An 18978-nucleotide genomic window follows, 5' to 3' on the forward strand; every position below is an offset into this window, starting at 1 on the left:
TTATATGAAATTCTAGAAAAGGCAAAATGAGAGTGACAGGGCTTCCCTGGTGGTGCAGTGGTTGAGAGTCCGCCTGTTGATGCAGGGGACATGGGTTCGTGCCCCGGTCCGGTCCGGGAAGATCCCACATGCCCCGGAGCGGCTGGGCACAACAGTGAGAGGCCCGTGTACCGCAAAAAAAAAAAAAAAAAAAAAAAAAATGAGAGTGACAGAAAGCAGATCAGGCAGATCAGTGGTTGCCAGAGGCCAGGGAGTGGGGGAAGGAAATTGACAGCAAAAAGGCACAGGGAACTTTTTGGGTGTGTTTTCATGATTGGAATGGTGTTTTGTAAACATCTGTTATCAAATTACAAACTTAAACTTGGTGAATTTTATCGTATGTAAAATAAAGCTGACCAACACCCCCCCCCCCACCAAATACCCTTATAATTTTTCAGTTGGATAGTTCAGTTACCTTACATGTTATACGCAGGAATCAATTTCTAAACGAAGCCAACAAATATTTGTTGAGCATCTACCACGCGTAAGGCACTGTTCCAGGTGCTGGGGATACAGTTTTGAAGAAGACAAACAGCATCCGTACCCTCATGGATCTTATAGTTCAAGCACGAATTATGCACATATGTTTGGGGTTACAAAATGGGTCATCGTGACAGGATATTGGGAGGAGGGGTAGAGGAGCTCTAAGTTGTATAAATATATGTCCTGTGGTTTTTCTGTTATTTTTCAACCATACACAGAAGCAAACACAGCATTCCTGTATCTGAAGATGATGTCCCTGACTTAGTGTCTGGACAGGTGGAATGACAGAGACCTTTGGGTGACTTGTGACCTTGACTCAAGGCTGCTCTCTGGCCTCACCATCTGCGAGATGCAGTGCGCACCTGGCGAGGGAAGGGGACTGGCACTGGCCCAGAGACCAGGTGGACGGTTCAAAGGGGCATCAGGGTTAGGTGGCTTTGACCTTGGTTGGCCTCGTTAACCCAGCGCTCTCTTGGCTCCAGGCCTCCCCACAGAGTACTGGTAGCTGGTACTCTCAGGTGCCTTTCCAGAGAGTGGGCCAGACCAGCGAACTTCGCCAGTGACTCCGCCCACGAGGTGACTCCGCCCACGAGGTGACTCCGCCCACGCAATGACCCCTCCCATGTGGATCCTAAGTGGATGCCGTCTGGAGGCGGAAAAGCGTTGGGGAATCTGATTGGCTGCTCTAGTCAGAGCCGCGTAGAGGGCGGGGCGAGGCCTGCAGAGGGCGGAGCTTGTGTAGAGGCCCGCCACCCGGCGCCGGCTCGGGGAATGGATGCTCTTCTGGTGTGCGGGCGCCGGGGGCGGGGAAAGCACACGCCCAACGGCGCGCTGGCCCCGCCCGGGACCCGGCGGGAGCGCGGAGCCACCCTCTTCCTCCTTTGCTGGCGCTGGGCTGAGCCCGGAGCCGAGAAACTGAGTTGGCTCTGAGCTCCCTGTTTGGTTTCTGGGCGGCGGCAGCCGGAGGAGGAACATGGCGCTCGTAGGCAACGGAGCAGAGTTGGAAGCGGACGAGGTACTGGCTGGTGGGGAGTGTGGGAACTGCCCCTGGAGCCCGGGAGGAATGAGCGAGCTCGGCAGGGTTGAGCGAGTCCGGCAGGGACGGTCAAGGTTCCGCCCCCTTGGTTCCCTGTCTGGGACCTGCAGCCTCTCGCCCGGGGGAAGGGACAGGGATTGCGGCTGGGGACACGAGGCCTTGGGAGGTCTGTTCTCGCTGGAGCGAGGAGTGTCTCTGCGGCTCTGGGAGAGGAGGCGCTGCTGAAGTTGCGGGCGCCGGCATCGTGGGCTCTTGCGGATCGGAGGACACCACGTCCGGCCAGCGGGTGGATGGGTGCGAACGCGCGGGAGCGCAGGACCCGCAGTACAGAGCAGTACTGAGCCTCACCAGGGACGCCTAGGCTTTATGAGGTCTGACTCTGAAGTCCCGACATTGGCCCTTTAGAGTTTGTAGAATCGTCTCTTGACCTGGGAATTTCACCTTCTCTGGAAGTTTCCAGTGGCAGAACAGAAAGGCTTGCAATCGATGAGAGGAGGGGGACAGCCGGAGGAAAAAGGAGCCCTCGGGGTGTCTGCACCCGCGGGCAGTGCAGGGCTGCCCAGGGGCTGGAAGGCTAGGGACCTGGAGCAGCAGCCCAGGAATTGGTGCTTTCCCCTCCGTGTACGGGGCCCGGGCCTTTTCCCAGCAGGTTCCCAGTGTGGGTGGTGGACGGAGGGAAGGCGCTTGGAGAGCCGACTCCGGCCTCTAGTGGTCTCGACTGTCTTTAAATAATTAGCCACTTCCTTCTGTGGCTGGCGCGCCCGGGTCTGAGCACCCTCGGGCGGGCGAGCAGGACCTGTTGATTTATCGACTGTTCCTTTGAGCAGTTGGCAGCTCCGGAGAGACGCGCTCTCCGGCGCTTGAAGTTGAGGCCAGCGGCGGCGGCCGCAGGAGCAGCACCCACAGCGACTGCTGCTGCCATTTTACCTGACTTGAATTTTACAAGTCGCTGCCTGAGGAGGCTTAGTTTCAAATGATGCAATAGTGGAAGATCTGGAGTTGGCGGGTTAAGCTTCCTGTCCATCTCTTTCAGTGTCGGGAAACTCTTCTGACAACGAATACTGTGTTTGAAATGTAGCACTTAAAATAAAACAAAAACCGAGCTTCAGCTCCTTTACACGACTGGCCGACAGGAGGGCAAGCCTGACTGTCCAGAAGCTTCCTTACAACATGTGCCTTCCAAGGAGGGTATCAGGACCACAGATCAATGAACTAGAGCTTGCATAGCTGCATCTATTGTTGAAACTTTAAAATTACACATAAAGGCAAATGATGAAATAGCATATTTGTTGCCGTTTTCATCTGTGACAGCCTTTCTTTATTTACAGCTTTAGGCTGTCTTTTTGGTATGACCTGGAGCCGGCTTTTTTCATTCCTCCTGTCTTAGATCTTTCCTGTAACCAACATCATAACACTCATAGTGCTTTGACTATACATTCACTTTATCCCTTAAAGGTTTTTATCGCTCCCTGCTGTATATTAAATTATGTATCCATGTTCTTGGCATGCAAGGCTCTCTACAGTGTAGTCTCAATCTGATGTCCCAGCCTTGTCCCCAGCCACTTTTCTATTTATAACCATTTAGTTTAATGTGTTATGCCTGGATTAGAAATAAGGAAACAAGACTGGGAGTAGGGAATTCCCTGGCAGTCCAGTGGTTAGAACTCTGCCCTTCCACTGCAGGGGGCATGCAACCAGGGGGCATCCCCTGGTTGGGGAACTAAGATCCCACGTGCTGCATGGCACAGCCAAAAAAAAGGGACTGCGAGTAGCTAGTAAATGTGGAGTGAAATTTTTGAATCCCTGGGCTTCTTGTTGAAAAAGATTTGCTACACTTAGGGTGATATAATTGTCTAGACCAGGGCATTGTTGGGAGAGAACACTTGGACAGTAGGTGTAAACTGGGACTGTCTTGGGCATATTGAGACATGGCTACCCTAGCTGTGCCCACAGCCTGCAAGGTGAACCTAATGCCATGCGTTTGCTAGGGAGGAGGGCTCTGGCTCTGTGGGGGAAATTAGGTTTTAGAGCAGCAGAGAGCCTGGCACACAGATACTTGGTAATACGTATTTATTGAATGAATGAAGACTGTGCTTAATAACGTCTCAGTTTTTGCCATATCTTTCATTTGTGTTTTAAAATTCAGTAACTGTTAGGCTCCCATTACATGTTAGGTACTCTACTGGTCCTAGGAAATGAGCAAAGTACAATCAGAATTTTTTTGTTCATGCCAAATCCACTTTTGTTCCTCATGGTGCACCATTTCCATTGGAATAAATTTTGCAAACATTTATTGAACATTTGCTTCGTGCTTAAACTTAGTAGGTGTCTTAGAAACGGAAGGCAGTTTTGGCTCTCTACGGTTCTCAGTCTGGGTAAGGAGATATGGCACGTGAACAAGAACTCTAGAAAAGAGATCAAGGCAGGGTAAGCAAGTAAGAAGTGATGCATTGTCAACCGGGTACCCTTGACTTATTTGTGGAAAGTCCTTCACTTTCAGTGGGCTGAAGCACTCTACCACAAGCACACAAGACCCTGCTCTTCAACTTTCTGGATGTGTGAAACTAAAAGAGCTGGGAAGTTTTTCAAACAATATAAATTTGATAGTCTTTGAGGCCACTATTTGATATGCTAGGAGAGTAAAAAGGGACAAATTGGTGTAGTTGTAAAAGTGGTAGGTTAGGAATTAGGTGAACTGGGCTCTCAGCTCAGTCACTAATTTGCCCAATAGCCATTCATTCATTAAGTGTGCAAACATCTGACTGTGTTATGTGCCAAGCCTGGTCCTAGCTTGGAGATACAACAGTGACCCAGGCTGACAAGGTCTCTGTCTATAACAATATAGTGACCTTGATTGAGGCAGTCTCTCTACCTCTTAGGGCTCTTTTAAGTTTCCTCATCTGAAGATGGAGGGGCTCTATGAGCCCCGAGTGTTCTTCCAGCTCCAAAAGTCTACACTTTTAGAGGTGGGGGGCTCCTTTGTTTGGGAGAAAGGCTAATAGTATGGGAATCCCTTTTCTTTAAAAGTACCCAAGGAGATGATGGAGGTAGAGGGGCTCTTATTATCGTTGTGGGATGGGGTGTTTTCTTAGGTAAACTGGTGTTTTTTGTTTTTTTTTGTTTTTTTCTCTAGGTGCTAGGAGGATAAACGTGGGAACACAGAGGTTAGGGCTTGCAGCCTCAGGGGTGGCAAAAATTGGTTCTGGAGGGAGGCAGAAACTTCTCAGATGTTCCAGTGGTTTGTGGCCCTTCAAAGCTTGGTGGGCAAAATCTTACTTCTTAACATTTAAATTTCTCTCATTGGTTTTTCTTGGGTATTACACAAGCAACATTGACATTGAGTTCATGGAAGATATACAGAATGTATGCAGGGTCATTACTACAAACCTATGGCAACTAGATGGCTATGACTGGAGAACTTTCTGTCCATCAATAGCTTGATCCTGAAGCCATATCTCTGTTGGTGACTTCCTTATCCATTAGGGCTGCCTTTGGCTGCCTTGTGGCTGTTAAGTGCTTATGTTTGGCCCACACTACTTTGTGTGTGACTTGGGATTTGAAAATTAAATAAAAGTACTTTATATTTTATTCTTTAATCCTATTAGAATTATTCAACCCACTAATAACTATGCCAAGTATTGAAAAGAGAAACTATTGATGATATCTGAATGAATATGTAGCAGCTGGATAAGTTAAAAATTATTTTCTCATATAAAACAAGAGTTAAGTTCATGAAAAATAACTTTTAAGAAGATTTTGTTTTCAATTGTTTTACCTTTTCTGGAAAAATAGCAGTTTTGAAAGTTTGAAAAATTTGGTTACATTGCTATTATTATGTAGAAATTGGCAATTTTTATGTATAATTTGATACATCACATTTTTACATTAAAATTACATTAAAAGTTACTCAGCAAATACAAAGTTTAATGTTAATAGCTTTAAAATTTAAAACATGACTTAACATTTTTATTGCCATTCTGAACCCATTATTATATAAGAAGAATAAACTTTATACTTGCTCTTTTATGTATAAAGTACAGGTATATCTCTGTGCTATTAACATTTCATGGGGGATGTGGTTAGGAAAAAAAATGTCTAAAAAGGCTCCTGGGGCAGGAGGACAATATTGAAAAAAAGTTGAGAAACACTGGATTACGGAAAGAAATGGTTTATGTGACAAATGCTTTCATGGCCTGAATTTTTGGCCCAGGACTTTTTGGATCTAATTCTGATTTAGAAATTTTCCCCACTGGCGCTTTAGATGAAGTTTAGATAAAACTGATTGCTACAGTTTTCTTCGTATCAGATTCATTCTTTCATTCCATCAGTGTTCATTGAGCACCTCCCCAGGTGCAGCAGTCTTCAGGTGCTGGAAGTCCATACTGAGATAAGATGGCTTGATTGCTCTTGAGGAACACACGCTCTAGCAAAAGACACAGTTACACAAGTAACGAGTGCTGTCTTTGGGTCAGGGTAGATTTTAGGTAGGAGGGTCATATAATTTATCATTCACAGCAGGGCCCTGGGGAAGTCAGTGTGCTGCTTTCAGTAATTACTCCAGGACAACAGGTGCAAACAGAAATGGTTGGTTGCCCTCGTTTAGTGGCTGGCAAAGACTTTAAAGAAGAGGTGGTATTTGAACTGGGTCTTTAAAAAAATTTTTTTAATTAAAATATAGTTGATTTACAATGTTGTGTTAGTTTCAGGTATATAGCAAAGTGATTCAGATGTATGTGTGTATATATATATATATATATTTTTTTCTTTTTTAGATTCTTTTCCATTTTAGGTTATTGCAAAATTTTGAGTATAGATCCCAGTGCTATACAGGAGGCCCTTGTTGGTCATCTATTTTATATATAGTAGTATGTATATAAAGGAAACAATCCCATTTACCATCGCATGAAAAAGAATAAAATACCTAGGAATAAACCTACCTAAGAAGGCAAAATACCTGTACTCTGAAAGCTATAAGATGCTGATGAAAGAAATCCAAGATTACACAAACAGATAGAAATGCATACTGTGTTCTTGGATTGGAAGAATCAATATTATTAAAATGACCATACTACCCAAGGCCATCTACAGATTCCATGCAATCTCTATCAAGTTACCAATGGCATGTTTCACAGAACTAGAACAAAAACTTTTAAAATTCGTATGGAAACACAAAAGAGCCCGAATTGGCAAAGCAATTCTGAGGAAGAAGAATGGAGCTGGAAGAATCCGGCTCCCTGAACTGGATCTTGAAGGGTGTGCTAGGTGGAGCAAGTGCAATAAGGCAGAGGCGTGGGTGGAAGTTGAGATGGGGCGGGGATGAGAGCACGCCCTGCGGTCAGCAGGGTGCTCAGCATATGGGGAGGAGTGCCTTGGAGGGCTGCGATCTCCTAAAAAATGGGGACCCAGAGGGCTTTTTAACTAGGCAAGAGTGATACAATTATTTATTTTAGGAAGCTAAGTCTGGTGAAGTTGGTGCAGCCAGACTGGGGGTGGTGGCAGGAAAGGCAAGAGGCTGTTGCGACAGTTCAGAATGGGAGGTGGTGTGGACTGGAGTGGAGCAGAGGTCTTGGGGTTGGAGAGAGGAGGCCAGAAAGGAGGAGCTTCTCAGGGAGGACTCGGAGGAGGAATTGGCCGGGTGGCCTGTTCCCTAGTTGGAGGGGCAGTGGAATGGGCAGAAGGGAGGAGCCGGTAAGAGATGATTCTTGGCTGGCTGGCGGTGCTGTTACCTAAGAAGACAACTGGGTAGGATTCAGCCTTCCGGTGGGTGTGGAGGGTGGGGAAGGACCTCATGCAGAATTGACTCACCTGCTTGGCTCACTGTGACTTTCCTTACTGAGGGAGCACGGCCATTTGCTTATGAGTGGATGAATCTGGGCAAGGTTAGGAAAGGATGTTTGTAAATTGGTCCTGCAGGTGAGCGAGAGGAAAAAAATAGCATCAGCTTACCGTCGTCAGCCTGGATGCCAGCTCCGGTTAACGAACAGGCAATTTTCCTGAAATGTTCAATTTTTTTTTTTTTTTTGCGGTACGCGGGCCTCTCACTGTTGTGGCCTCTCCCGTTGTGGAGCACAGGCTCCGGACGCGCAGGCTCAGCGGCCATGGCTCACGGCCCAGCCGCTCCGCGGCATGTGGGATCTTCCCGGACCGGGGTACGAACCCGTGTCCGCTGCATCGGCAGGCGGACTCTCAACCACTGCGCCACCACGTGCGCCACACGGTGGACATGCCACTGTGTCCCCTGAATGTTCAGTTTTGAATCATTTGAAAGATCATCTGTTCTGGGAATGCTACTTTCTCAGTGAAACTTGCCCTCATTTTCTGCTCACGTCCCCTTTGCCCCACACCTCCTACCTCCCCCTCAAGTCCAGAGGTGCAGGCGTGCTTCTTAGACAGGAATCAGTTCTTCCTTGGGTTAGCCGTTTGCTTTCCTTCCTATCTTAGCTCCCTGCGCACGGGTGCTGTTACTAATTATGCACCGTGTGAACTGGATACTGTGAGTTCTGAGAGGCTAGTGGTTTCCGTCTGGCTGTCTGTTGACAGTCCCCCGGCCCCCAGTCTCAGGTGCCCCGGTGGCCAGCTCAGGCAGGTCTCCTGAAGTTACTGTGTGCTCACTTCCCAGGAGAGGAGTGCCCGGGGATTCGCCTGGGCGCTGAGAGGCTTCCTGGGGAGAGCTTCCCTTTGTCAAACCTCCCCTCGGTCACTGTGTCAGAACTTTCCTCTTCCATCCCTGTGCTTAGTGGGAGTCGGTCACATCCCCAGACTCTGGCCAGTCGGCCGTACTGGCTAGGTCACCACACCTCTCTAAAGGCACTCTTGACGTGTTGACTTCCTGGCAGTTCATAATGCCATTATGCATCTTGAGCTCTTTACTGAAAGACTGGGTGTGTAGTAAGAGCTTTTTTTGCTGAGATCTGTGGACCTGTATTTTAAAATATTTTAGTGAAATGATGCACTATGTATATTTGTTGGGTCTGATTGTAACTAGTGAAGGAGAAGATTATTCAGTCTAAGTTCATGTATCGGGTTTTATGCCAGGTGCTCCTGCCCTAAGTGATGGTCTAGTGGGAGGTGGGGGTGTAAACAAATAGATGCAGTTATCTGTGCTGAGAACTACACAGGAGGGATGCCGAGGTGCTTTGGCAGCACGGAGGAGGGCATCTCACCTGGAGTGGGGAGAGGGAATGGGTAATCAGGGATGGTTTCCTCAAGGAGGCCATTTCTTAGACATTCTGGGTCTTGCGGGATGAGTAGGGGTTAGCCATGTAGAAGAGAGCTGGGGACAAAGGGGACTCTTGCAGTGCGTCCCGGGGAGAGGGAACAGCAGGCATAGGGTTCGGAGGTGAAGAAGTGCTTGTGGTGCTCTGGGTGGCAGGAAATGAGGCTCAAGGGCAGGAAGGGCTCTTCTAAGTTTTTCATGCTGAATCGTGGATATCATGATGTGCAATGGTGTGCATTTAAGGATTTCAGCTGAGCAGAGGTGTGGTGAGATCCGAGCTGTAGGTTGGTCCCTCTGGCAGTGCATGGAGGCCGATTGATTGGAGGAAGACAGGACCGGAGGTGGGGAGGGAGGTTGTTTTCTGGTGTTTTTGTTTTGTTGAATGACTGTTACAGCCCCCTGAAGGCCCACTCTGTGCAGCGCTAGCTAGGTACTGGGATAACACGATGGGAAAGACATGGCTTTGATCCCTCTGGAGCAGCCAAGCAGGAATATGGACACACAAAACCACTCTCACCTGGAATGGAGGGGCGAGTTCGGCGAGCTTGTAAGCAGGCCTGGGGCTTCAAGAAGGAGGAGGAAGAGAGGGCTTTCCTGGGGTTGTCACTCACCCTGAAGGTGCTGGTGAGGCGTGCCTCCCTGCCCCTCCGCCCCCAAGTCAGATCAGCTAACTTGGTTTCCAGACCAAGTCTTTACTGCCCAGCTGTGTGACTTAACCCCTTTGGGCCTTGGTTTCCTCTTATGTAACCTGAAGGAATTGACCTTGATGATCTGTTTCTGAAGTTCTCGGCTTTGACGTTTGTGATCTAGAAGGTGACATGGGATCTGGACTTTGAGGGGTGGAGTTTTAGCAGGCAGCCATGGAGAGCAGATCACGGCTTCATTCCTTCAGGCAGAGGGACCAGTGGGGAAACATGCCCGGGCATGGGTGAAGCTTGGTGGAGGCTGAAGTGCACACTGTGCGAGGGCTCTGTGGTCGAGGCTGGAAGACAGTGCTGTGTGTATTCCAGCAGATTTTGGTAGGTCTTGAACGCTCAGCTAAGCAGTTTGGCTTTTTTGTTTTCGTTTTTTTTTTTCAATTTTCTTCCTTGACATATGTATCCTCCCACATTTGGGAAATGTGTTTCTTTTTTTTGTTTGTTTTTTGATAAAGGAAGCAATGATGATCCCATTTCTTTTCCTTTCCCAGCCCCATTTCCAAAGTACTTAGTTTTAAACTGATGACTGTAACCTGCAATGCACTAGTTAAGGAGGCAGACAAGTCAGGCACGATTGAGTACTTCCATAGGCTGTATTTTGTCACATAGACTCTTACCCTCAGCTAAGTTCTCAGACGCAGAAGTCCTGGACCCACGACTCTGGTGCCGTCAGCAGGACCAGTCAGGGGTTCTCTGAGGGTGTCCCTCTGTCCTCCTTTTCTCTTGCCCTGCTTCTTTAGGCTGCTTTGCCCCAGAGTTCTGGGCTTCCTGGTCTATTTTCCATGCATGAATCACAGTCGTTCCACTCAGAGCTAAAGGCAACAAACCTCAGAGTCTCACTTCGTTTTTTCAGACCAAATGGGGTAGGGTCTTTTTGAGAGGAGGTGGGCAACACAGATGACAGAGTGGGAGAGTCCGGAAGAGAGGGGAATGAGGCCTGGCTCCAGGACCCTCTGCCGGAAGCACTCAGATGTCATCATCTGTGCAAAATCATCACCCGAGTGCTTGTTGTTCGAGAATAGCTACCCCTGGCTTGGATTCCGGTCTAGGCTTCTCGTCTCATTTGCTGTGTGACCTGGAGCTCGTTATTTAACTTGTCTGATGCTTTTCATTTATAAAACAGGAATAATGACAACTACCCCATAAGGTTGGCAAACAGGATGAAATACGAGTCTGTTTTACAAAGCACCTGGCACATAGAAGTACCCTTAACGTGCTAGTTTTCTCTTCCCTTCTGCTTTACCTTAAGGTATTGCTGCCACAGTTTATTATTTATGGGTTTGATGGAGAATCTGTTTTAGTGTGTCCGAATGTAGTTTCACCTTATTTTTGCAGCCTATAGGGGAGAAACTAATGCAGAAGTTCACAGCCTAGACACAGGCAGTGACTGGCTGAAGGCCATCCAGCTCACTTAGGCATGGAATGAGGGTTAGAAGCCAAGTGCTGTAACTCTACATTCATGGCCCTTTCCACTAGGTCAGGGAGTGGCAGACTGTGCTGCAAGAACAATGTAGCCTCCCTCCTGCCTGTTCTTGTAAATAACATTTTATTGGAATACAGACATGCCCGTTTGTTTAGGTGTTGCCTGTTGCCCTTTACACTCAATGTCAGAGGTAGTAGTTAGGACACACCGTATGGCCCACGTGGCCTAAATATTTATAGGGTCTTTGGGGAAACATTTTGCTGACCCCTGTACTAGATGATTTCTAGGGCTATATGTGAGTTTGTTTATAAAGCGTCGTAAGCTTTATGAATTAAATTTGCTTGTTTCCTTAATACTCCTATCATAGGCATCAAAAACGCGGAAAACATAGAAATCTATTTGACACACCCCATGAAGTGCTGTGGCAGAAGTTCTGGAGTCAGACGGGTTTGAATCCCTGCTCCTCCATGTACAGACTTAGATAAGTTTATCTCTCTAAGCTTCAGTTTCTTCATCAGTCAAATGGGGATAATGTTGTAGAACCTGCTTCAGAGAGTTATTTATTTATTTATTTATTTACTTTTGGCTGCGTTGGGTCTTCGTTGCTGCATGCGGGCTTTCTCTAGTCGTGGAGAGCCATGGCTACTCTTCGTTGCGGTGCATGGGCTTCTCATTGCCGCAGCTTCTTCTCCTGTTGCGGAGCATGGGCTCTAGGCGTGCGGGCTTCAGTAGTTGTGGCACGTGGGCTCAGTAGTTGTGGTTCGCGGGCTCTAGAGCGCAGGCTCGGTAGTTGTGGCGCACGGACTTAGTTGCTCCGCGGCATGAGGGATCTTCCTGGACCGGGGCTCAAACCCGTGTCCCCTGCATTGGCAGGCGGATTCTTAACCACTGCACCACCAGGAGAGTCCTCAGAGGGTTATTGAGAGGATGAACACCCTACAAAGTGCTTAGCATATGGGGTGCAAATGTTGGCCCTTAGTACTATTATTATTAAGGCTGCATGATGCGGATACTTGACATTGATTTCCCAATCCAATAAGGAACTGACCTTGCATAAACATCGGCCCATGCAGAGTCCTGCAAGACTCCTCTTCCACTTGGATTCCTTTAGGATGATGCAGATACCTCTAAGGCTAATCTCAGGACTCCAGCTAGGTCAATTCTGCAAGTTTATAATCCTCACACCTCTCCCTCCCTGAGCGGAGAGGGGAAACCACTTACCGCAAAAGAGTGTATAAACATGGGCTCAAAGGGCCATCTGTTTCAGCAGAACAGTGTTTATAATAGTCAGCAAGGGACTTGGCCATATCCATAATATTTTGAAACTGACATTTGCCCCCTGACACCTAAGTGGTACGTGTGGTAACCTCTAGTTTCTCCAAATGTGTGGTTGTGCAGGATGGTCCCCTCTTTAACATTGGTGAATGTCATAACATTCTTACGACATTTCCATAAGATCGTAAAGCACCTAGATGTTAATAGGAGACTGTAGGAGGTATGTTTGTGTTCGGCTACTTAGCCTAAGAGGTTAAAAGGTAAAGGAGGTGACAGTGTGTGTGCACTCCTGGGCCCTGGAGGGAGCTCTAGGGTTCTTTCTCTGCCTCAAAATCATGTGCCATGCCAGACTGCTGTGTTTAAAGTTCAAGTCCATCCTCACCTTGCTGCTTAAAATCTGTCCACAGTGTTTCTTTTGCTTTTGAGGTATTCTGCAAACACTTGAGCATGGTGTATGAGGCCTTACTTAGGACCTATCTTGGTGGTTCTCACAAGGTGCATAGGTAACCTGGTTAGGGGAGTGGGTGGCTTGTTAAGATGCATGTTCCTAGGTCCTCCCACAAGCCATTCTTCTTCAGTGGGTCTGGGGTGGTTCCTAGGAGTTTACCCTCCTAACAGGACCTTTAATATCAGCTGTGGTGAAGTGCTTGTAGCTCCCCTTCCGGGCGCCATCTCCCAAAGGGGCAGCCTTTCTCACTTCTCAGCTTTTTCATACACTGTTTCCTCAACTTGGATGATTCCTCTTCATCCTTGAAGACCTCCCTCAGGTACCATTTCTCCTCCAGCCTTTCCAGATATTCCCTTATTTTCTCCCCTCCAGGTACTCAATGACCATTTAACATTCCTGGCTGCTTCCAAGGAGAAATATTCCTCTTTCACCATACAGGCTATGACACCCAGCAGGGATAGGATGTAGGTGCCTTGGTGTTCCAAAAGGAAAGGGTGGGACTTTCCCCCCCCCAGAAAGCAGCAAAGGAACTCCCTTCAGTGCTTTCTAACAACGTGATATTTTTAGCCTTTCAACCAGAAAGGAGAATTTACCTCCATAATCTATTAGCTTTATCTCAGTATTCTTAAAAAAAAAAAAGCTTTATTGAGGTGTAATTTACATGCCATTCATTCACTCCTTTTAAGTGTACGATTCAATGATCTTTAGTAAATTTACATTGTGCAGCTATCGCCACAATCCAATTTAAGAACATTTCCATGACCCCATAAAGATTTCCTTTATCTGCTGCTCTCACCTCAATATACTTTTCACCTTTAACTTGATTGAAAAATTAAAAATCATTAGGATAAAATAGAATTTCCCAGGCAGAAGTAAAAATGAGCAGCCATTATATATGATGAGGACAAAGCAGATATGTTAGGCATCAAAAAGCAAGACTGTAGAGCAGAGTGCATTTGGGTCAGCGCTGACTTGGCTCTTAACACTGTGACGTCATCAGAAGACAGGCTCGAGGGCTGAGTGAATTACCCTTGTCGAGATGAATAATTTGTCCCATTTGCAATAAAGCAGAAGATGTGTAGTATATACAGATGATGGTTTTTCCTGATTTTCTGGTTCATTCCCCAAGGCAGATGCTACTTATCCAACATGTTTAGCTTGCTGCCAAAGCACAAACAAGCAATTGCATTTCTAAGCCATTAACAGTTGATTGAAAGGGACTGTCACCCTAGCACAAGTCTCAAATGGGGCAAAGAGTCAAAAAATTTCTGCCTCGGGCTTCCCTGGTGGCGCAGTGGTTGAGAGTCCGCCTGCTGGTGCAGGGGACACGGGTCCGTGCCCCGGTCCGGGAAGATCCCACATGCCGTGGAGTGGCTGGGCCCGTGAGCCATGGCCGCTGAGCCTGCGCGTCCGGAGCCTGTGCCCCGCAACGGGAGAGGCCACAACAGTGAGAGGCCCGCGTACCGCAAAAAAAAAAAAATTCTGCCTCTTTTCAGGCATCCCATCTGAATTTCAGATTTGTCGTATCTGTTCCTAGGAAGGCATGTGGGAGAGAGGAAAGAATGTGGATGGGCTTACAGGTTAGTGGACATGGATTGGGTTCTGTCACTTGCAGAGACACTGTGACCTTGGGCAAGTTACTTAATCTCTCTGTGAGCTTCAGTCTCCTCATAAGTCAGTGGGGGATTCTAATGGTCACCTCAGAGAGTTGCTACTAGCAGCCTTGGCAACTCATCCAGAGCCATTCATTTGAATAGCAATGATGTATAGATTTTGCTTTTTATCAGTACATAAGAATGGCTAGAATTTTCCAGAGCAGGAAAGAATCCTAGTAAGGTTGTATCAAATATTACAACTAGCCATATTGAACATCTTGCTATTCAATATGCATTTGCTGATATTCATTTTAAGATCTAGTTTTCAGAGAGAAGGGTTTTTTTTTGTTTTCATTTTAAAATACAAACAATGGTAAATGCCCTTGCAGACACTGGCCCAAGCTAGGTAACCAAGGGCAAGACACTTGGAGCCATAGCTTCCTCCCTCCTACAGTGGGATGAAGTGAAATAACGCATGTAATCTAGCTGGGCTAAATAGGGAGCATTCAGAAAATGAGGATGAGTATAATTTATTCATACACTTAATGCTTTTAGAAGCCTGAGGTGTTCACATTTCTAACAGTTTTCTATTTAGTAATATTAGCATACGTGCATAGGTGGTATTTCTCCCAACTTTTCAAAATGGAAAACATTGAGATTCGTGGACTTTTTCATCAGACGTCAAGCAAATTTACTCCGATTTCATAAATAGTAGCGATGACTTTATAAGGTGTTAGTTTCCACGAGTCCAACTGTAATGCTAATTATATTGGAAATTTAAAAAGTAAAGCTACTAGCTTAGAAAGAATCTTTTTTTTTTTTTTTAATCTTCTAAAGGCTTACCTGCTTTTACCTCCCTTTATAGTTTATGGTGGAGGAGGTTACATTTTAACCTAGATAAGAGTCCCCCTTTTTGATGTACACAGTCAGAACTTTAAGTCTGCATGCCTCAGGGAGCAGGTTTCACTTGAAAATAGATTAGGTTCAACGTGGTGGGGGGGGTGGACACAACATGTGACATACTAAAATGAACTCCTGTCTCTTTGTTAAAGACCAAAAAGCATTCCATTTCAATTGTGGCAATTTGGTGACAATCACCCCTTCCATAATTATTTTAGGAGGAAACACAAGACTGGGGGAACAATTTAAAGCAGCATTACTCAACCAAAAAAGCCCTCCCCGTGCCTCATCCTTGATCTTCCCTGTCTGTTCCCCTCAATTTACGCTTCTTTTGCCTCCCACGTCTCTGTCATCAGCTAGTCCTGTCGGATGTACCTCCAAAACATGGCTCCTTACTGCATACTGGCCCCTGCTCTCCATCACCGCTATGTCCCCAGGCCACACCACTGTCTTCTCCCCCCTGCGTCTCTGGAAGAGCATCCTCACTGGTCTCCCTACTTCCTCTCTGGCTCTGCAATCCACTCTCACTCTGCAGCCCAAGGGCGCTTTTACAAATAGTAATCACATTGCGCCCCTGCTTCAAACTGTTTATTTAGGATGAAATCCACACTTCTCTTCTTTGGCTTTCCTCTTCCAGCTCATCTCCTGCCCCTCTCCCCTTCGTTCCTCTGCTGTAGCCACCCTGGCTTCCGTTAGGTTTCTTGAACATGCCCAGTTCTTTTCCACCATAGTGCTCCTGCGTGAGTGTTTCCCCAGCCTGGCGGACTGCACCGGTTCTTCATGTGACCAGCTCCTTCTCGGCTTTCCATCCTCACTTTAAAGATCAGGTTCCAAGTGCAGTTTTCCTTGGGTTTCATCTTCAGAGCAGCCTTTCTCTTTCCTCTATTACGCATCCTGTCTATTTCCTCATAGATATAATCACCGTCTGTATTATCTTGTTTGCTTATTTTCTTCTCTGTCATCTGTCTCCATCAGGTTTCAGCACAGGAAGCAGGAACTGGTGTAGGTAGTTTACATAAGAAAGAGTTTAAGAAGGGAATACCCAGATGTTTACAAAGTGGACGGAGGGGCTGTAGGTGTGGTTCTAGGCTGGGCCTCTGTGAGAAACCCTCAGTGCTGTCCAGAACCGACTCACTAGGGCAGGTGCTGGTATTCTGTGGCTGATGGTTCTAGAGCTAAGAGTTCCCAGCGCTTTGCAGTAGCTGTGGTTCAGGGATCAGGAAGCCAGAATGGAGACACGTCTGCTGCCACTGTCTTATATATGCTAGAAGGTGGAGAAAGAATGCTGAGCCCAGCTGTTGAGACCACGTAAGTTCCCTCACCCTTGCTTGACAGCAGAAAAAGTCAGAAAGGGGCAGGAAAATGACCTCAGCCTTTTGGATCTTGTACGGGTATATCTTAATGGGTGTAACCTAATTCTCACCCAGAATCAACTTACTTCCTCTACAACCACAAATCTATCAGGCTCTCAGGAGCTCCTGTCTCTGTAAATTGTACTGCAGTTCCTCAAATTTCTCTTGTGATTGATCAAAACTCCATTGATTGTTCTGACTTGTTCTGTTGTCTCCAGATGTTTCTCAGCTTCCTTTTTTTTTGCGTTACGCGGGCCTCTCACTGTTGTGGCCTCTCCCGTTGCGGAGCACAGGCTCCGGACGCGCAGGCTTAGCGGCCATGGCTCACGGGCCCAGCCTCGCCACGGCATGTGGGATCTTCCCGGACTGGGGCATGAACCCGTGTCCCCTGCATCGGCAGGTGGACTCTCAACCACTGCGCCACCAGGGAAGACCCTCTCAGCTTCTTAATTTTGGCAGTTCTTTATTTTCAGGTTGGCTGCACACTCTTGCCAGTTTTCACTATAGATAGCGCTTTCTCTTACTTAAAAAGAAACAATTAAAGAGACTGAGTTTTAGAGGTCTGCACCATTATTCTGATACAAACGCCGACGATCCTTTAGATTCTCCCAGTATTTATTAGATCAGCTAAGAATTGGTAAGGAAACTCAGCTTCAGATGGCAGCAAATCAAGCAGACCCTTAATGTTGTCTTTTTTAACAAAGTCCATTTTGTAATGTATATCGGCGTGTCAAGTGTGTAGGTCAGTGGCTACATACCTCAGTTTTCATTAGGGGACTCGGAAAAATAATTGAGTCTTATTGCAAACGTTTAGATGTGCCTAACCTTATACGATTCCTTGGCAAAACAGAATTCTCATAATAAGCAAGTTCTAGGTATTAGAATTTGCTCCGAGGGGGTAAAGAGTGAGAGATGTAAAAGTTGCCTAGACCAAATTTGGGACAATCTGAGCACCGAAATAAGTAAGGACAGTAATGTATTATAGACCACTGAAAATAGGTCTCCTTGAGTCCATGTGGATGATGACCAACTAGATAGACACATGGAGGAGACGGGAGGGACTTACTTTCAGCAGAATGCCAAAGACCAACTGGTAGAAGTGGAGGGAGTGCTAGAGGTGGGAAAGCAGTGTTCAGCTCTCCTAGTAAAGATGGAGTCAGGTAGCCATCATCACAGGTGATATAGACAAGTTTGGGGGAGGAGCGTGATATTGATCTGCTCTTACCCTATCTCACCACAGATTCCTTATGACTTGCAAGACAAAAATGGTAACTATGCAGTGGAGAAATCAGACACCACTTTGACCAGGTGACCAAAATTAATATCACCAGTGGGGGCAGACAGCATCTGTGCCTCCAGATAGAAGTGACCTGACAAGGACACAGGGTCCCTTCTGTACTAGTCTAACCTGAATCTGATCACAGAGAAACTTTAAATAAGGAAGGTTCTATTAAAAAAAAAAAAAAAAAAGAAGAGGGCTGTACTCTCCAAAAATGTCAGTGTCATAAAAGACAAAGGCTGTGAAAATGTCCCAGATTAGAGGAGGCAAAGGAGATGGAACAGCTAAATGCAATAGTTGACCTAAGACTAGCTCCTGTATTGAAGGGAAAAATGCTACAAAGGAACATTGTTGGGTCAATTGACAAAATTGGAAAATGGACAGGAGTTTAAAGTAGTTAAATTTACTGATGTGGATAACTGTACTGTGGTTATGTAAGAGAATATCTGTATTTTTAAAAAATACAAACTGGAGTATTTAGAGGTACAGGGCCGCAATATATGTAATTTACTCTCAAATGGTTTAGAAAAAATTTTTTATCTAGATAGAGAGGAAGGGAAATGGAGTTGAAGAGGGAGAGGGAAGAACAGATTATAAGGCAAATGGGGCAAAATGTTAACACTAGATGAATCTGAATAAATGGCATACAAGCTTTCTTTGTACCATTCTGTAAATTTGAAGTTATTTCTAAATAAAAAGTTTTAGGGACTTCCCTGGTGGTCCAGCGGTTAATTAAGACTCTGTGCTCCCAATGCAGGGGGCCCAGGTTCGATCCCTGGTCAGGGAACTAGATCCCACATGCCACAACTAAAGATCCCGCATGCTGCAGGGAAGGTCCTGCATACCGCAACTAAGACGTGGTGCAGCCAAATAAATAAATTTTTTTTTGTGGTACATGGGCCTCTCACTGTTGTGGCCTCTCCTGTTGTGGAGCACAGGCTCCGGACGCGCAGGCTCAGCGGCCATGGCTCACGGGCCCAGCCGCTCTGCGGTCTTCCTGGACCGGGGCACGAACCTGTGTTCCCTGCATCGGCAGGTGGACTCTCAACCACTGCGCCACCAGGGAAGCCCAATAAATATTTTTTTAAAAAGTTAAAAAAAATTTTTTTTGGGGGGTGTTCCTTGGTGGTTTAGCAGTTAGGATTTGATACCCATGGCCCAAGTTCAGTCCCTGGTCGGGGAACTGAGATCCTGCAAGCCACGTGGTGTGACCAAAAACAAAAAAAATAAACAG

The 18978-nt window shown here is 46.5% G+C and overlaps 1 protein-coding gene across 1 annotated transcript in view; it reads left to right on the forward strand.

The window, feature by feature from the left end:
• Positions 1 to 1262: 1262 nt before the first annotated feature.
• The window catches only part of TTC39B (tetratricopeptide repeat domain 39B), a 136004-nt gene continuing 118288 nt past the window's right edge, over positions 1263 to 18978 (forward strand). Inside the window, exon 1 of the mRNA XM_033439759.2 lies at positions 1263 to 1537. Coding sequence (XP_033295650.2) covers positions 1496 to 1537 — 42 coding nt within the window. The 5' untranslated portion in view covers positions 1263 to 1495. The remainder of the gene's footprint in view (positions 1538 to 18978) is intronic.

This window comes from Orcinus orca, chromosome 6 (genome assembly GCF_937001465.1).
Source record: "Orcinus orca chromosome 6, mOrcOrc1.1, whole genome shotgun sequence".
Lineage (NCBI taxonomy): Eukaryota > Metazoa > Chordata > Mammalia > Artiodactyla > Delphinidae > Orcinus > Orcinus orca.